Raw genomic sequence first — 18611 nt, forward strand, 5'->3', positions numbered from 1 at the left:
TTAATTAGAAAACATAAGAAAACGACATTTAGATATACACACACTGCTCATTCAGGTAGGTTTTTCATAGCTAGACTGCAGAAAGGCTTAATCTTCATTCGCAGGATTCCGCAGTACACTTCCAAAAGCAGTACTCAGATGGAAATGGCCCTTACTTACAATCCGAAAGTACACATTGCAATAAAAACAATCAGCACGCACATAAAAGTAGTCAAAACACGCATATGAACATAAGATGAAACATCTCACCATGGCAGTCTTGCCAGAAATATATTCAGTGTTTGTACAGCACGCAGCTCTGAGAGGTATAAAAGGTATCTATAGGCTAATGTCAACTGCAGTAACGTTTATGATTTTATGTCACTTTAAAACCAGGACAGGCAAACCCTGAATAAAGAATTTCTTCTGCTGTATCAAGCTTAATAGAATTTGTCTGAGGTAATACTGTCAGTCTTTACAGAAGTTAATAAGTCACACAGACATTAATTGGGTTAAACCTGCAGTCTACTGATCCAAAATGCATTTCTGTCTCAGGATAAAAGTGTTTCCTCAACACAACTGACTGACTGACTGCATCACATGACACTAACAAATCAGCTGACAGAAGAGTAGTTATGAAGAGTAGGGCCTCGCCTCCTTTTATGCATCTGAAAAAACAAACAAAAAAGTACATCAATCAATAAAGGATCATAAAAAATACGCCAATTTTCATGTAAACTCCAGATAGGTTACCTGTTCTGTACAGAACACAAGTCTTCTTGCATTCCGCCTCTGTTTCATAACGGTTCTCATTTCCACCGCAGCCTCCGTACCAAAACTGCGCACAGGCGTTGGCCTGCTTGTCATAGTACCAGCGGATGCTGTATTCTCGGCAGGTGCCCTGGTCCAGGCTGAGGTTACAGCGAGGATTCAGAAGAGGGGCGGCTGGGGAGGAAATGGTTTGTGAGACACACGTTTTCCAAACAATATTTATAAAGAAGAATGAACCAGTTCCATATACAGTATAGTAACACAATGAAGTATTTTCAAAGCAACTACTACTTAAATCAGTTATACTGTGTGCTGTTGATGGATACGATTTTATCACAATGCAATACACAAAAAAATGGAAGAGCTGCTCAAAGCTGTAAAAACTGAAAATATCAAGGTTTGTTACACTCCTCCCAACACACTCCCTCTTAGAATTGTAATTTCTGGATAAATGATTGCTGTTGGACTTCTCATTTTACTTTGTTAGATGTTTAATATCTTGTAATATTTGAAAACACAAATTCTGGTGATATAGCTCCATAAATATGTTGGATAAAAAAATTGTTGTGTTTCTGCTTTTAAGGTTAACAAGTAGTAAGCTCCGTCAGAAAGGCCCACTGGGCAGTAGTACATTTCTCACCTTCAGTCAGGACAGTCACCACAGGCTGCAACTCTTTAGAGTTTAAAGTTGCAGAAGATGACACTGAAGATGACACTGAAGATGACGATGAAGATGAAGATGATGACGAAGATGATGACGAAGATGGCCGCGAAGATGGCCGCGAAGATGACGATGAAGATGATAAGACGCCTTCACTGGAGACAGAGCTTTCTCTCAGAGGCGATAACACTTTTGTTTTATTGACTACAGACACGGAGCTACCACCCCGCACGTGGACTCTTAAGTCTAAATCTTCGCCGTCATCATCTTCCACCACCTACAGTAAAACAACACAAACTCTGTTAGTATTGCTATAATTTTTTTTTTCCCAACAGTAAAGACAATTAAAACTTTGTACTGTGAGCAAAAGCAAAGACCTGAAAAGGGAGAGGATCAGCGCTGATGGGCAGCGTGAAAGTGTCTCCACGACCTCGGCTGTTGGGGCGTCTCTGATTTAAGATCTCCTCTTGGTAGTTGTAACCATTCCCGTTGTTTCTATTCTCGTTGTTTACATTCCCGTTGTTTCCATTTCCATTGTTTCCATAACCAGCATTGCCATAGCCATTATACCCATGAGTGTTCCCACCGTGTCCATTGTTTCCATTAAAACCATTCCCATTATTGCCGTTCCAATGACCATTTGTAATGTGATTGTAGATAAGGGCGCCATTTTCATCTTCACAGAACTGGCTGACAAGTTTGGACTCCAAAGCTGAGAAAGGAAATTAAGAAATGTTATTTTTTTGGCATTTTACAGCCACCAGGCAGAACACATTGATAAAGGAATGATATTTAGAGCATCTGACTGTGGTTATCACCTGTTAGCGTGTTGAAGTCATCAATAAGGTACATGTGTTCAGTGTCTGGGTCCGAGGCAATGAGATTGAGTTCTCGCAAAAACTCATTCTGTGTAGGATCGGAAGAATTGACAATCCCCAGAGCGTACATCTCAATATTTGCAGCATGAGCCTCCCGCACAGCTATGTCAAGCTTGACAGGCTCTCGTTTGTCTGTCTGACCATCAGTGATGACGATGGCTACTTTTCTGACCCCCGGGCGGGCGCTGAAGAAAGCTTCCTGAGTTGCCTTTCTAATGGCAGTGCCGGTGTAAGTACCCTCACCCATGTATGGCATTTTTCTAATTGCTTGTTTGACGTCTTGTTTGTTCACGTAGCGAGCCAAGTTGAACTCCAAATGGACGTCCAGACTGTAGAGTACCAAACCGATTCTGGTGGCGTTGCGTCCAACTGTGGTCCGGTCCACCAGCCTCGTGACAAAGTCTTTGATGATCTCGAAGTTCTCAGGGCCGACACTTTCTGAGCTGTCAATGACGAACACAAGCTCCATTGGCCTTTCCTTGCACTTGATGCCACATCCTGAAAGAATGAAGAACAATTAACATTCATTCTGTGCTGCTTTGTTTCCAGACTCGGCTGTTGCCATGAAACAGCTGCAGTAAAGCAAGAGTAACAATTATTTTCCTCAAAAGTTGACTCATGCGGGCATAAACATGACTTCATATAGTGGATAATTTGCAATATAAATTTAAAATGATGTCATGTCTAATGATGTAAAACATGTAAATGAATAGCTTCTGCAGCTGAAATCTGGACAAAGCAATTTAAAATTGAAACAATACACCTATACCTGTTGAGCTGCTCTCCTAAGAGATATATCAGGTCTCCTTACACATTGTGTTATCTCCCTTTAGACAGCATTATTTGTTTAATAAAAAATGAACAAGTCTTGTTCAAGTCTCATTCTCACCACAGATTTCTTTGATCAACTTAATAATGTCTTCTCTCTGAAAAATATAGAGAACATATATTAATATAAACCCTTAAATTAATTGTGACAGCTCAACCATTTGTTTAATTAATGTACTTACTGTGAGGCCTGCGTCTCCCTTTGCTCCTGGTCTCCCCTGGCATTTGAGAAAAGTTCAAAACAACATGAGTGGTTCAGTCTTGTGTCATTAGATGGTGGTGTTGATAATGATTTTGATGATGGTGGTGGTGATTATATTAATCAAACAACTAATCTGACTTGACTGATACACAGTACATTCACTTCTTAAAACACTTTTTTGTGATGATTTATTTAAGGAATGGAGGACGCCTACCGATTCACCGGGGACTCCATGATCTCCCATGTCTCCTTTTATACCCTTCGTTCCTCTCTCACCCTGTAATCCACGATCACCCTGTAACAATGGAATTAATCTGTCAGAGACCAGTTAAATAGATTTCAATAAAATCGTGGAAAGATACATGTAAATCCACCACCTTAGCGCCAGGAAATCCATCTCCCTGAGGCCCTCTCGGCCCTGTCATACCTTGAGATCCTGGCTCACCCTGAAATGAGATTTTAGACGTCACTTGAGAACAAGAGTTCCAGAGTTACGATTGATCATAAATTATTGTTACATTAGGTCCTGCAGCCAGTTCGTCTATTGTGTAACACATAAGTACCAGTCAAGTGAACAAGATTTCTTCACTCTTACTGCACTTATGCAGGGATTTACCTTTGGACCTTGAATACCTTCTCCTGGAGGTCCAGCTGGGCCAGAAGGTCCTTGCCTCCCAATATTACCCTTAAATCACACAATTAAAAGGCATATTAATCATAAGGAACCAATAATCTACAAACATACACAAAGAAAACTGTCAGAAGTCCAACATTTTATTCTTCTAGCTTTAATTTGTTTGTTTTAATTGTATTATAGATAATGTTTCTTACTGGTGGTCCTTGTAAACCCTCTCCAGGTGGACCAGGCAAACCTGGCAACCCTCTGAAGCCAATGTCTCCCTAGAACAGGCATGACTTTGTCAAAAGAGCACCACCATACATACACAAAACATACAGGAAAAAAGTAAGAAAGCAAACAAAGAAACAAAAGCACAAACCTTAGGACCAGGGAGTCCCAGTCCCTCAGGGCCTGGCTCACCTGGTAAGCCCGGCAAGCCTGGAGGACCCTGAAAAAAAGTAAAGAAATTATCTTTAGCATGGCCAACTTGCACACAACTTAACAGTGGCCAAATTGTAAGATGCGCAACGTATCAGAATTTGTAATGTCTTGGTTAATGATACGAACCACAGGGCCAGGGAGGCCTTCGCCTTTTGGGCCGGATGGACCTGATGAACCTGGAAGACCACGGTCACCCTAAAAATCAAAATACACAGATAAGAGACCAACAATCCAATCCAGTGCTGTCTAATATAATGTAAACAAATGCTGAAATAGAAAGTGGCAGCATTTACCTTTGGACCAGGTAGTCCATAGCCTGTTTCCCCAATATGACCAGGAGGACCAGCAGGACCAACATCACCCTGAACACAAGACAATAAACAGTTCGCTTATGCAATACTTTGCATCAGACTCTATTTGATAGCTCTTCTGGTTGCCTGCCATGATCAGTGTTAAGAGACAGTTTGATGACGTGTTTTTAAATTTACCTTTGGACCTGATATGGACCGCCCCGGCTGCCCTGACACGCCCTGCTGGCCCGGTATCCCACGTTCACCCTGCAAGGTTAAAGTTGGCAAGAGACTTAGGATCCTATTCAAGCTTGTTCATATTTTAACAAAACGTTTGTTGCCAACAACTTGTAAAAAAAACTTTTTGGCTCTATTCAAAGGTAGGGTGAATGTGAGGGTGAACAGATTCAAGATACATGAAACAGAAGCTTTTGCTACTTTACAAAGGAACCACTACTAGATTTACTAGTTCTTTGTATTCTTACTTTTGGTCCAGAAGGTCCTGAAATCCCAGGAGGTCCATGTAACCCACGGATGCCTCTCAGACCCTGGTCACCCTGACACAGGAGAAATCATCTGAATAATATCTGTTGCAATATAAGCTGTACACTGCACAAGAATATAATATCTAAAACATACCTTCTCTCCTTGAGTGCCAATGCCTTGTGCTCCCTCGGGACCTCTTAAACCAGGTAAGCCAGGCTCCCCCTAAGAGAAGAAAGCAATACCCTCTGAAAACAATAATCATTTCATTGTGAGCCAGAGGACAAAGAAAGGTTAAGGGTCAGACACTGCTATCTGAGTCTTCTTTACCTTCTGTCCTGGAGCGCCATCTTCTCCTGGAAGACCAGGCAGGCCACCTATTCCCGCTGATCCAGGTTCTCCCTGTAACAGTAGAATTGGGTTATTTAATTTTGATGTATTGGCTCTCTCCTCATGCTAGAACTCATACTGTAGACCATGAATACTCTGGCACATATTGTTCAGGAAGTCTTACCTTTGAACCAGATTCACCAATGCCTCTCTCTCCTGGAGCGCCTTGCTCACCTGGTAAACCTTGGTCTCCCTGGGAATAGAAATAGCATGAAGACATTCAATAAGTTATTACAGCACATGAGACCAAATGAGTGCTTTAACACTAAACCAGGACCGAAGTGACAGGATAGTGTAAAATAATCCTGGACTGACATGTCTGTGGGACTAATCTTGCAGTTGTGTAATCTAAACATGAATTTCATGGGCACTTTAACTAACCTTAGGTCCAGGTAAACCTTCTCCTGGAATTCCTCTGACTCCTGGTGGACCTCTTGGTCCCTCCGTTCCCTGTGCAGTGATAATTGATAAGATTTATCTGTGGTCAGCAGTATTCACTATTGATGAATTGCACATGTAAGAACATTGGGCAGAGAAATGTAAGGCATTTAAGTAACATTTAGATAAACTACTCTGCTGACCTTCTCTCCCTGTATCCCCGCTCCAGTTAGTCCAGTTGGCCCTGGAAACCCTGAAGGTCCCAAGTCACCCTGGAAGCAAAAAAGCATGGTCACTTTATTACATACAGTATGTATCAGTTCTCTGTGACTCACCTGGTTATTTAGATGATATGTATTCTGTATATTGTAAATTAAGCAGACACTGTGTTTTGAAATTGTCAGAAATGTGTAAATTCAATTATATGTTTATTTTTGAGGTAAATCCTCATGTTTCTGTCCTGGACATGTCATTTCATTTGTCTGTTTGTGCGATGAATTTTCACAACTCACCCTTTCTCCTTTAATTCCTACACCCTGCTGTCCCCTTGGCCCCCTCGGTCCTGGGAACCCTCGATCCCCCTGTGGATGAAAACCAGGTCATCTCTGTCAGTTACATAACAGCCACTTGAGTTTGGTTCACAGCTAAATCTGCAATGTTCTCAGTACAGAGGGTATGGAAGAGGAGCATGTTGGCTCCTGCCATTGATACGACATGATGCTATGCGGTAGGAATGGCCCAGTGTTTTTTTGTCTACATTGCATCTCTCAAACCTTCTTTAACCCTTTCCAGTTCCAGTGAATTATGAAGTGAAAGGTAGGTGATTGGATGACAGAGGGTTTGATCACCTCTTTAACGAGACGTAAAATACAGCAGAGGAGTAAAAACTATAATTGCCAGGAAGTCTGGTTAAGCACAGGTTAAACAGATGTGAAATTGCTTCAGGATATTTTCCGAGAGGTTCCTTTAGCAAATACAAAAGCGCATTCAGATTTCTTTACAGAGAACCACACAAACATACTCCTCCTAAGTTATTCCTCTTACTTAGGTATTATATATGATCCTACTATTAGATTGTTTTCTTTGTTGCTTCACAGTAAAACCAGCTGTCACCAACAATAAGGCCTATCTTGTGAGCCCCAGTCTTGCATGTCTTGTTAAATCCTTGGTTGAATCCCAGCTCTCTCCATCTGAATGCAATGGCAACTGTATGATTCAAAGTGGAACATGTTGAAGCATGGAGAAAAACACAGTTTTTAAAGGCTTAATATATTACCAAGAGTGAGTATTGACACTTGAACACCAGAGTTGCGCTTCAGTGAGCTGGAACAGAGTTGGATTTTGACAGATGTAGGCTATGAACTCCAGAATGGCCTGGTTTCGTACAACCAGACTAAAAGATACATGCACAGAGATATACAATGGTAATTTGTGTCTTAGTGCGTTTACAATCTAGCAACCAACTCGTGCAACATTTCTGTGAGTAGGTTAAGGACATAATGAAAGCAGATTTAAATGTATTAATAATACATAATATTGACCTTTATTTCGAATATCTGCAGCCTCTAACAGAAGCAACATCTGAAGTCACTAAAAGATGAGCAAAGCTTGAGCCCAAATGGCAAACTTTGTTTCTTGTCGTCCCTATAATTCTCTCCCAGTGCTCCTCTCAGATATGTGTCCAATGATTGATCCTTAACCTTAGAGAGGGTTTGTGTGCAGAAGCTTTTTACTACCTTAGTTATTTGGTTTACATATTTTAATGCATAATTGCTTGCCCACTTTGACTGTGCATGAGCTTAATTTAATTCCATATACTGTGTGTACAGCTAAGCTGCATCTGGGCAGCTTTGCTGGATCTTTGCGTGCCTTTTCTGTTCTCTATTTCAATGGATATCTCTCTCCTCTGTTTTATTGAAATGTAAATGTCATTAGGAGAGTAATCAACGAAAGAAACAGTGAAAATTTGAGGATTTTTAAGAGTATCTTTTGTCTTTAGCTGGTTTAGACTATAAATGCTTTTCAGTTAATCTAGAAAATTATATTTTGTTTTCATTTGCCAATCATAGACTTGAAATGATACCTTTGGTCCAGGAAACCCTTCGCCATGTGGTCCTTTTTCCCCTTGAACTCCTTGCGGTCCTTGAGGTCCCTGTAAACAAAGCCAGTGTGTACAATACATCACCCAGGTAGTGCTAAATCAAAGTACATACACAGTCTTTCACAGCAGATCATCTACAACTTTGATATGGGTGTTTAAGACACAGACATTAAGCACAGACTTTGATGCTTGTTAACTCACAGGAAGGCCGGGTTCACCCACTCCTGGAGGTCCAGGATGACCTGTTCGGCCTTGGAAACCAATGTCACCCTGCAGGTAAAAGTGCCTTTAGAATAATAATAGACCCCCAAGGAAATGTAGACAATGTTTAATCAACCACAAATAATTACAAAGTGCAATAAGGTATTCAGAGAACAATTCATAAAATGACCCACTTTTGGTCCAGGAAGTCCAATACCGGTTTCCCCCTGAATTCCTGGAGGGCCAGGTAGGCCTCGTTCACCCTGTGATCACAAACACAATAACATTTAACACCAGGGTAAACTGCACCTTAAGTCATGAAGCAACATACAAGCAAGTTTTAACACTTTTTAATTTAAATCTTTAAAGGCTGTGTTTCATTGTATTAAGTCTCTTCCGGGACAAGACAAAGCATCATGGTAAATATAACTGCACACAAACGCACATAAACATGATTACATGCAAGATGCTCCACCGAAGCTACTAATCATTGCTGTAAATTATCCAGCTGCTGTGTGTACTGTAAATGTGGTAGTGGGTGCACTGGCGTTTTTTGGTTCTGTGGGGCCTAAGGCAAAGACGTACATGTCGCTGTGTCGCACCCCCTAAATTTAGTCTTCATGTCCATATCATATAAGTTCATATGATTTAGAAAAACTGTTTAAAGTCTCTCTGACTGATGTTATATTATATATGACAACATTAGATGATTAATACTACAGTTTAATTTACAGGGACAGCAGATACATTTGAGGAGTTGTGAGACGATTAAGATGTACGTAGGCTTGTACATGTGTCTATTAAGATGTAAAGATGTAGGAATAGTTGAAAATATAAATATGTAAACTTCGAAAGTATGTATTCAGTCTGGCTTTTATGCAGAGTTTTCAAACATGCATTGAGTTTATTTCTTATCGTCAGTATTTGTTTTGGTGATCTGTTCTATTACATTATTATTTAAGTTTTTAGATTTAGAGTTTCTATTTTAATCCACTCACTTTGTGTACTATTCCTTTAAATGTATTTTTATTGTTATTTTATTGCTTGAGTAGTGAGTCAGGTTTTAAAACACTTGCATTTCGTTTGTTTGAAAGATGTTATGTCAATAAAGTTCAATTAATTGATTAAAAACACCATTATATTGTACTGTATGTATATGAATAAATAAAATATAAACTACATACAAAGGCTTGTTTTACAAGAACTCCCTTTTTAGGAAGCAAACACAAATTGTACAGTATAGGGACCACCAAGACTCCTGTCAACCTTTGCAAATCTTGCCTACAGGTCTTCACATGGCGAGACACTGAGCACACACAGACTTTCCATGTATGTTATTAACAGCAGGCCTTGTCAGAGAAGCTGACAATGCTGTAGGCATTTCCTAGCCTGTATTTAGAAACAGGATACAACCCATTAGCAAGACTTGTGATGAATTTTTTATTTATTTTTTTTGCTTATGGTCCACCCCCATGCTTGTGAATAACAGTAATGATGGGGGGAAGACTTTGGCACATTTTCAAATCTTCACACAGGGGTCTATTACCAGACAAACACACCTCAGTGCTGTAGGGTTAATACTGAGGTGGTAAAGCTCCAACCACGTATTTAAACTAATCATAAAAGCAAATGTAAAGGTCACAGCAGATGTGCCCGGTGAGGGTAAGTAAAAGTTGTGAAAGGGGGCTGACCTGCTTTCCCTGAGGGCCCTCTGGTCCAATGTCTCCATGTGGTCCTGGTAAACCCTGGGCAGGAAAAAACATAAATCCATTAATATAGAAACATCCGGAAACAACAAGGTAAGTGTGTGTAGAGCTGTGTGAGCAGGACGAAATGTGGATTCCTGCATGTATTTTTAGTTTGAGAATTCACAGACATTACCCACTGATCATGAGTTAAAACATCTAATTTCTCTCTTTTGTGAGCTTGTCCAAACACTATAAAGTGACAAGCTTACAAACACATGGGTTGTCACTAACCTGCAGACCTCTGACTCCTCTTGCTCCAAGTGGACCCTCAGGACCCTGAAATACATCACAGATTGAATCAAATCAAATACTGTGAATGAATAGTCAAGTTGAAAACATAATATTCAGCATGTGTAGCTGCATCAGTCATTGTCTTACCCTGTCTCCTTTGATTCCTGGAGTGCCACACTCCCCCCTCTCACCCTGTGCAGAAATCACATTGCATTGTATGGGCTTCAATTTACGCCAGTACAATAAAATGTCATCATTGTCATGAACCTAATTGCTTACCTTCTCTCCTTTGTAACCTGGTTTACCCTTTAAATAAAAAATATTGAGATGTTTGAGAACACACGCAGAGACAATAGTGAAGGTTTTCTTAATTTTGGTCATGAATAATGGCATTTACCTCTGCACCTTCACGCCCGGAAACTCCACTTAATCCTGCTTCACCCTGATAAGATCATTACATAAATTAATATGAGTTATCAAACCTCCTGTAATAAACACCATAACATAGAATTTAGAAATTATAAACAGGTTTGGAATAAAGACAAAATAAGCAAAAGAAACCCTTGTAAGAACGGGACTGAATGATTAGTAAACCAATCTTGATGGCCTGGAGGAGGAATGGGCGGGGTCAGAAATGTGAAACAAAACACCTCAAAGTCACTCTATACTTAATTGACAGCCAGTGAAGGTAGTGTGCCAAAGCCAGTGCACACAAACTGAACACAAATGTCAAAATGAGAAGAAATAATAAGTATCTAGAATTATAAATGCACAAACCATTTGTGATTGACTTTTATCTACAAATTTGAATTTATCTTATAAATACATAGATATTTGCATTCCCCAAAGAGTCTGTGAAGGTTCTCAGTCATCCAGGTCATGGTATATCCAAAAAAGGCAAGTGGACTTGTAGAGTCAAAAGGCAACTGGACTTCTATAAGTCCAGTTGCCTTTTTTGAACCTTTTTTGGACATTCCCCAAAGATTTTTCACTAACAGGTATCACAGTCTTCTACATATTGCCAGTGTGGCAGTGAAAGGTTTGTAACGAGAACATTAAGAAAATAAAATGGGACCTATAACTGAACCTTGTGGTACTCCATGGGAAATGAGTGAAGAGAAAAAAAGTTAGCAGTGATAACAGAGGCTGTTCAGTGTAAGTAAGAGACCAACAACTAAAAAACTTTACTTCAAGCTTCCAATCAGTCATGTTTAAGGTAAGTAGTGTACAGTTTACAGACACTGCACGAGAAAGTTCAAGGAACCCCAAGGACTTTTTTATAAAACATAAACCAAGAATTCAGGCGTGACATACTCAGGAAGTATTAAATTACAACAGTGCCCGCAAGCTATGAAACTCATGATGTCCATCAAAAGGCACGCACCTTTTGCCCTTTAAGGCCTGGGGCTCCATCATCACCAGAACGACCTTTCTTCCCCTGGAAAATGAAACAAGATTATAGTTAAGAGTTGATCAGTTATATTATTTATCAACTTACCCTCTTGTCGTTGTCCATTAAAATTTCTTTAACAAATAGCACTCTGACCCATAACCTGAAAACAAGGAAAGTGGTCAGTGACCTGATGTCTGACACGGCTGCATGACAGCTGAAAGAATGAGACATGAGGCGTCTTGTCCACATGGTCAGGAGTTGTCGTCTTGAGTTGCACCTGGACAGCGTGTGTCAGTTGCTAACCAGCAAAAATTACTAGTCTGTGGCTATTAAACTAATGAGAGCAATTATGAGAGCCTCCTAGTCTGAGTGTAAGAATTTGAAGAATCTCTCTGAGGAGAAAGCACCTGGTCACACAGCTGTCTGTCAGTTCACCAGAAAGCTTGACCTTACCTGAGTTGTCTGTTACCTTAAGAGCGGAGGGCACTGAATAGATGGTTACATATGAGTTAAAATATGTGAGTGGGTGTCTAGGGTAGCTGGGATTATCTTATTCAAGATTACGTAGAGATTATTTGTAATATCTGGTGTCCCATGCAGCAAATCTATCTCCATCTCTTTCTCACTGACCACAACAGTTGTGGTTGTTTGTGAGATTTATGAGGACCAAAGGTCCAGTTTTATAGGGAGTGGAGGTCTAAATGTGGTGTCTCTGGTTTCCATGGGAGACATTTTATGTTGCATGAGAAATGCACAATAACTTGCAGAGAGAGTACACACAGAGTTGCAACAAATATATTTCTCTCCTGTCCTTTTTTCTGTTGCCATAGATTTGCCTTTAGAATGTGGACCAGGACCACCTATCCACTTACGCACTGCTTGTGAAAATGCCTGTAAGCTGTGCTGGTAAAGCAAGCAATCATCTTGTCTGAACAAAAAAACGGAACAATTACCATTCCTAAAATTTCAGGATCATGTTAAATTTCTCCACACCAAATATCAGAAATCCTTCCTTGTTAGAGACGACTGTGACACTTCAAAGGAAGATTGTCTTTGGTGTTTTGAAAGGTTTAAAGCTGAATACTCACCGCAGGCCCACTGGGTCCTCTCTCTCCTTTCTCACAAGCACATCTCTGAGCCAGAGGGCACTTCAAAAAGACAAAGACATGTTTGTTAAAATGTGACCAAAGCAGTTGTATACAGTCAAAGTCAGTGCATTTGTCTATGTTAGCAAAGTGTCAAGTGTCTGTGTAAAAGTTAATAATGGTAGTAGTACTTACTCCTTCATCTGCTAAGCCCGTCTGCAAAGAAAACAAAGTTGATGAATATCTGTAAATATCACCATTGTACCAATATATTCTATCTTTATCAGGTTTGCTCATTCACTGAAGAAATTTAGATGTGTTGTCACACTTCGTTGTGGCACAATAATTGTGAAGCAAAGAGTATACACTGTGAAAAGTAAAACCGATAAAGATAAATAACATGTTTAAGTTGTGTGCTCGGTTACATCCTGACAGGAAATCCCCAGATATTGTTAGGAGACTATGAGGTCTTTGTACAGACATCTCTAGACTATTTTCAAAAGCAGCAGCTTAAACCTTAAATCCATAGCTTTCATGGACATTCTTACATTCCATATCTATACAAATACCTGAACAAGCATGCCCTTGTGTCAACACATATCGGTGACCCTTATTCCATGCAAATACATCTCTTTTCTCCTCAGTGCCGTGTGCTAAAAGACGAGGTATTATACTCACAATGTGAGTGACGATTTTTCCGACTATGTCTTCATCCTGTAAGTTATGGAGGAAGTGGGAGGCCGGGGAGCTGGCTAGCAGACGGAGCTGGGCAACATTGGCTGGCTCGTTGGCTGCCCGGGTGATGCCCAAAGTGAAGAATTTGATGCCTTGGTTCTTGGCGTCAGCAACAGCAGAGAAAATGTCGGGGTTCCTCGGGTGGGATATGCCATCAGTGAGGAGCACTGCTACTTTGATGCTGCCAAGGCCGGATTCGTCCAGGTAGAGTTTGGTCATGTTGGTGATGGCGTAGGTGGTGTAGGTCCCGTGCCCGATGTAGATGATGGGAGCTATCCGGGTCTTGAAGTTCTCTGTTCCCCTCCAGTCTCTGAAGGTTTGCTCAGTGATAACGTGACTGCTGTACTGCAGCAGAGCCACCCTCAGACTCAAGCTGCGGCCGGTCTGCAGCCGTATGCCTTGGAGTCTCTCCACCACATCCATAGCAAACTGCTTTTCCTGCTCGTGATTGTCTTTTGCACTCTCGGAGCTGTCCAACAAGAAGGAGAGCTCCAAGTTGCAGTCCTCATCAAGGATGGCTGTAAGGAAAACTCTTTACAGTCAGTACACATTTTACAAGAGTTCATTGATTGAATGACTGTGTTTTAATTCAACATGATGAGCAATCCTGACATTTATTTATAACTAATCTTAATTTCACACTGAAGATGCAGAACAGTGGAGTAGAATAATCAGTGTGAGGATAGGATTTACAATGAATAAGCAAGCAGACTTAAAGAAATATAGATGCAATACCACAATCAAAGTGTGTTTTCAATTGTTCTTCATTCATTTTATCAATTTCCTTACCTTGTCCATCATGGATATTTGCAGCCAGAGGTCTGACCCTGATTTTCTTGTTAGTTCTCCGATCTTCATATAAGTCTTGGGCCCAGATGCTGGACAGTGCTGTGACCAGCAGCACTGTTGTGAAGGAGGGGAACATCCTTTCCCCTACAGAAAAAACAAAACAAAAACAACAATGCAAAATGAATCAATGTTACAGTCTACACAAGTGGTTCAATCAGTAGAAGAATTATTGTGGTTTAGAGGAAGATCAAACTGATGTATTAATTTGTTAAGTTAAAATAATTTAGCACTGACTCACAATGCAGCCTCCTTTGCAGTATTAAGAAAGTTCAGTTTCCTATGTTCAGTGCAACCCCAAGTGCAGACTTAAATAAAGGCAGCAGGGCCAGCAGAGGACCGGGGTGCACAGCCGATTAGCTCATCAATTGTGCAGAAGCAGCAGCAGCAGCAGCAGCAGCAGCAGCAACCATATCAGTTATTCTGGAAGGAGAGTGTGAGAGACCCTGCGACACTCCTCCTTTATAAGGAGGCAGCAGCAGACCAGATCCAATGGAGCCGTGCCAACACTCCCGCTCTTGCCCCAGGGCAGGGGAAGGTTGGGGTATGTTTGTAAGAGTGAAACAACTCCCTGTTTCATCAACTGTTGTAATACATTTTTAAATACCACAGAAATAAAGTTATCATATATTATAATTGAATGTCGGTGTATTTGTCACATTATGTCTCGTTTTAGTTACAGAGTCTAATTAATAAGCATCTGTCTGATTCCTACATATTCTTTTTAAACTCTTTTTGTACTTCAAGAAAATAAGGTTACACTACATTAACAATAAAACTCTTTATGGTGATTTCTGTAATTTGGTGCTTTGAGAAAGCAGTTTTAAAAGTTGATATGAAAAATGCTGGCATAAATTCCACAGGTAGGTTAATGGAAAAAGGTAGGTAGGTTAATGGCAAAGGTCTGGTCACCTCTGGTCTTCGTCCTGGACTTTGGAATGACCATAACAGTCCTGCCTGAAGAAAAATGGTTGAAAGGTCCAGACAACTACATTAATCCTTAAATACCAAGCAATGGCTACTGGAGTGATGAAAGGAGGAAACTCCATGAAAACTGACCAATCCATGAAAGCTGCAGTCAGCTTTTTGACAGATGTTTTATAATATCTTAGAAATAGTATACCAACAATATATAAGCTAAACATATGAAGACACATTTTAGATTGTGAGAAAAGGGTGACTGTACTTGAGGACGAAATGCCAAACGGAGCCGGATAGTTTTGTGTACAGCTTCTTGTTAATATGACGTGTCTGCAAAGTATGAGCAGTTAGTACGAGCAGTCATGGGCTCATAACCTCGCTCCATGAGTATATGCTCTGTAAGTGACCCAGGTCTTGAATTTCTTTTGTTGGCTGTTGTGATTTGTGATTTTCATTGTCCATTCATTAAAGGAAGTCTGAAACCACAAGGCGAGCGACATGCAATATATTTTTCAGAAAATAAATCACTGAAAGCTGCAGGTGGTACTTCACCTTCCAGACCCTGAAAGATGACCATTTGACCATTTGCTAGCAGATGTGACCTTTCATTGTCCTCCTCATGGTGTGGTATGGAGATGAGGCTGGTCCTGTGCGGACTAGCTGAGGATTCATGGAGCCTCTTGCATGCTGTGCTTAAGGTGAAGAGGCTTTGTGTTGTGACGCTCCGGGCAAAATGTAATTAGAGGAGACGTTTTGACACAAAGGAATGTTGCATTGAATGATGGTTCGCAGAAAAGAAAAATCATCGTATATATCTTCGTTCTCTGACGAGTGACAACCATTCATACCTCTAACATACAAATGTGCATATGATTGTAAAGTTCCCTTGTTTTTATTACTGACCAAATGCTTTTATGTATTATTTTATAGTAAAAACTGCCCTAACTGCAGCAAACAATGACTGCTTTACAGATCATATAAAACTGTATGGGGAAGAAATCAGCAGGTAGATCAAATGAATGAAACTCATCAATATATAATCATTGTGTAGATCAGCTCAGTGAAAGTGTCATTTTGGCAAATTATGGTTTTACTCTACTGTATCCACGTGGCAACTAAATTCTAGTTATTTTTAACTACTCTTTAATGCCATGTAATAGATTTAGATAAGCTGTGTAGGTTCAAGAATCAGGAATGACTTTTTTATAATACAGAATACAGTTATTGGTGAGGAGAGTGTGGTGGGGCATGGGTTAAAAACTATTGAGACGACAGGTTCCTTTTTAAACTGCATTCATCGCACATTTTGAATAGATTTCATGGGACTTTTGTCACTTTGTCACTTCAGTAATGTTTGTCTGTGACTATTTGCTTTAGAGAGCATCTCAAAATCTCATGTCCCCTTTTTAAATCAGATTTTTTTAAATCAGAACATGTATTTGTTTGGTATAAATATGTTGAACTGGTTGTAATATTTTATGCCAAATATGTTAAACTGTGTGCCATAATTACTAGAAGAATTTACTGTCATAGTTGTTTGAGTTTTATTTGGAGCGAAATAGTCCTACAAAAAAAATTTGGATTTTATGGTTGGGTCCTATCCCAACATATGTGTACATCTACGCACTCAAATTTTTTAGGTGGAACTTAGATGTTTTTCTTTCGTGATATGTTTTTGTGCATTGTGGTTATTTGTCTTATATCAATCACAAAAATCCAGATCAGGACTGGAAGTGCATGAGGCTCCAGACTGAGACAGATAACTAGGAGGATTTATCTAACAACTGAATACATTCAACTGAACAAATTCATTTTTCATCTCTAGATGTGAAAGGACATATGGCAGCATGGAAAGCTGGCTGACAGAATTTATGTAAAGTTACTGTCAGGTATCCATTTCCTTGTCCGTGTGTGGTTGAATCAATCACAATTACACTTACGCTTCTAATGGCAAACACCTTAAACTTACTAAACTAGTTGCTTTGATTTACCCAGCACCAGTCCTAAAATAACAAACTATAATGTGATCCTAAAGTTGACAATACTTCTCTGGCTTTGATCGTCTGAATGTCCAGAATGTGGCAAGATCAGGCCTGAGGCAACAGCTGACAGCACTGACAAGGAGGTGAAAAGAAACTGTAGCTGTGTAACAATAATAAAACATGAACAAAACTATAGCAGAAAAATGTGAGGTAGAAATTTCAAGCATGTTCCAGCTCTTGTCCCTCTTCTTATCCTGCACTGGCATGATTTCTAAAATCGGATCTATAACTCCAATAGCTTTACCTGCTTAAGATTTCAAAATGACTCCTGTGAAAATGCCGGTTCAACAGATCATTTGCTGATAAATTATAGTTATGTATTTTTAGCAGAAAAAATATCTGATGTATTTATGTCTAATTTGGTGTTTTCGTCAGCTGCTGCATTTACATTTGATGAATCTGTGAAATTGTTGACGCTGTGATGGTCCTCCTCTTGGTATTAGAGATAAAATAATAGTGCTGTGTTGCTGTGTCTTCAAATACACAACTGAGCATCCAAAAAATTGAGGCTTGAGCATCACTGGCTGCTGTAGGTTTTGGAGGTCCACTAGAGACCCTGGAGAACATATGTGTGCTTTTGAAATGAATTTGCTTGAAATACTTGGGAGTGTTCCTGTTGTCTCGTGTCATTCACACAGATCACACAGATCCAAAGCAGTATTATCGCTACATCAAGCTCCTGAAGTGAGCTGATTCTATAATGAACAAATGGTGTCTTCTTCAAACATCTGGCAGCATGAACAGCTGCTGTGCGACAGAAACATGTAATTCCTCTACACTCTATCTTTTTGCAGCAATTACTAAACTACTGTCATTCTGTCATTTAGAATAAGTACACAGTGACCCGTGTGGTGAAAATTTCAGTTGAAATTAAATTAAGACAGAGCATGTGGACTCAGCGGCACAAAGCAATGCTGATATGCCTTTGTTTTATACCCACCTTATCAGTCAAAGGTCACGCTGTCCATTCTCTCCAGCCATCTGTTTAGCCCCAAGCAACAGTAATGACCTAAAAAGAATAAAAGAATATTATAAATATATAATGATCAATATTATAGAACTAAATGACCTTATAGTATATCAGCACAAAGTCACATTAAGTACCAACAAGCAAAATCTGTATCTCAGGCATAAGGGTACATGTATTCACCTAAAGTCTTTTAACACATGTCTTTCTACTGTTTTACCTGTCGTCTGTATGGGCCAATGTTAAAAATATTTCTCCAATATTCATTCATCTTCTGAATGGTTTCTCCAATATTCTGAATGTTAATGCTAATTGCTTATATTCATTGTAAGGTAATTTCCACGATGTAATATAATACAACGTTATAAATAAGATCATGGGTTTTTATGACAATGCAATGTTGCGGTAATATTGTTGGATA

At 39.8% G+C, this 18611-nt stretch overlaps 1 protein-coding gene across 1 annotated transcript; it reads right to left on the reverse strand.

Annotated features, from left to right (window-relative positions):
* Positions 1-505: 505 nt before the first annotated feature.
* On the reverse strand, positions 506-14401 carry col28a2a (collagen, type XXVIII, alpha 2a). Its single transcript, XM_084544268.1, has 34 exons — positions 14204-14401; positions 13358-13932; positions 12875-12895; positions 12683-12742; positions 11586-11639; positions 10599-10643; positions 10481-10507; positions 10349-10393; positions 10202-10246; positions 9914-9967; positions 8417-8485; positions 8223-8291; positions 8004-8072; positions 6433-6501; positions 6124-6192; positions 5924-5992; positions 5667-5735; positions 5483-5554; positions 5309-5377; positions 5155-5226; positions 4868-4936; positions 4673-4741; positions 4506-4574; positions 4318-4386; positions 4151-4219; positions 3936-4004; positions 3697-3765; positions 3534-3614; positions 3300-3335; positions 3179-3215; positions 2230-2787; positions 1789-2123; positions 1391-1688; positions 506-924 (listed from the first exon to the last, which is right to left on the reverse strand). The coding sequence occupies exons 1-34, from the start codon at positions 14337-14339 to the stop codon at positions 677-679; spliced, it is 3834 nt and encodes a 1277-aa protein (XP_084400394.1). The 5' UTR covers positions 14340-14401; the 3' UTR covers positions 506-676.
* Positions 14402-18611: the final 4210 nt, after the last annotated feature.

The sequence above is a fragment of the Chelon labrosus genome (genome assembly GCF_963514085.1).
Source record: "Chelon labrosus genome assembly, chromosome: 5".
Lineage (NCBI taxonomy): Eukaryota > Metazoa > Chordata > Actinopteri > Mugiliformes > Mugilidae > Chelon > Chelon labrosus.

Coding starts and splice junctions, on each gene's coding strand:
- col28a2a (XM_084544268.1), bottom strand. CDS start 14,339: ATGTTCCCCTCCTTCACAACAGTGCTGCTGGTCACAGCACTGTCCAGC. Junction 5,227..5,308: donor TTGGCACTCAAGGAGAGAAG/GTATGTTTTAGA, acceptor CTCCTGTGTCAG/GGTGACCAGGGTCTGAGAGG. Junction 4,575..4,672: donor ATGGACTACCTGGTCCAAAG/GTAAATGCTGCC, acceptor TTTGATTTTTAG/GGTGACCGTGGTCTTCCAGG.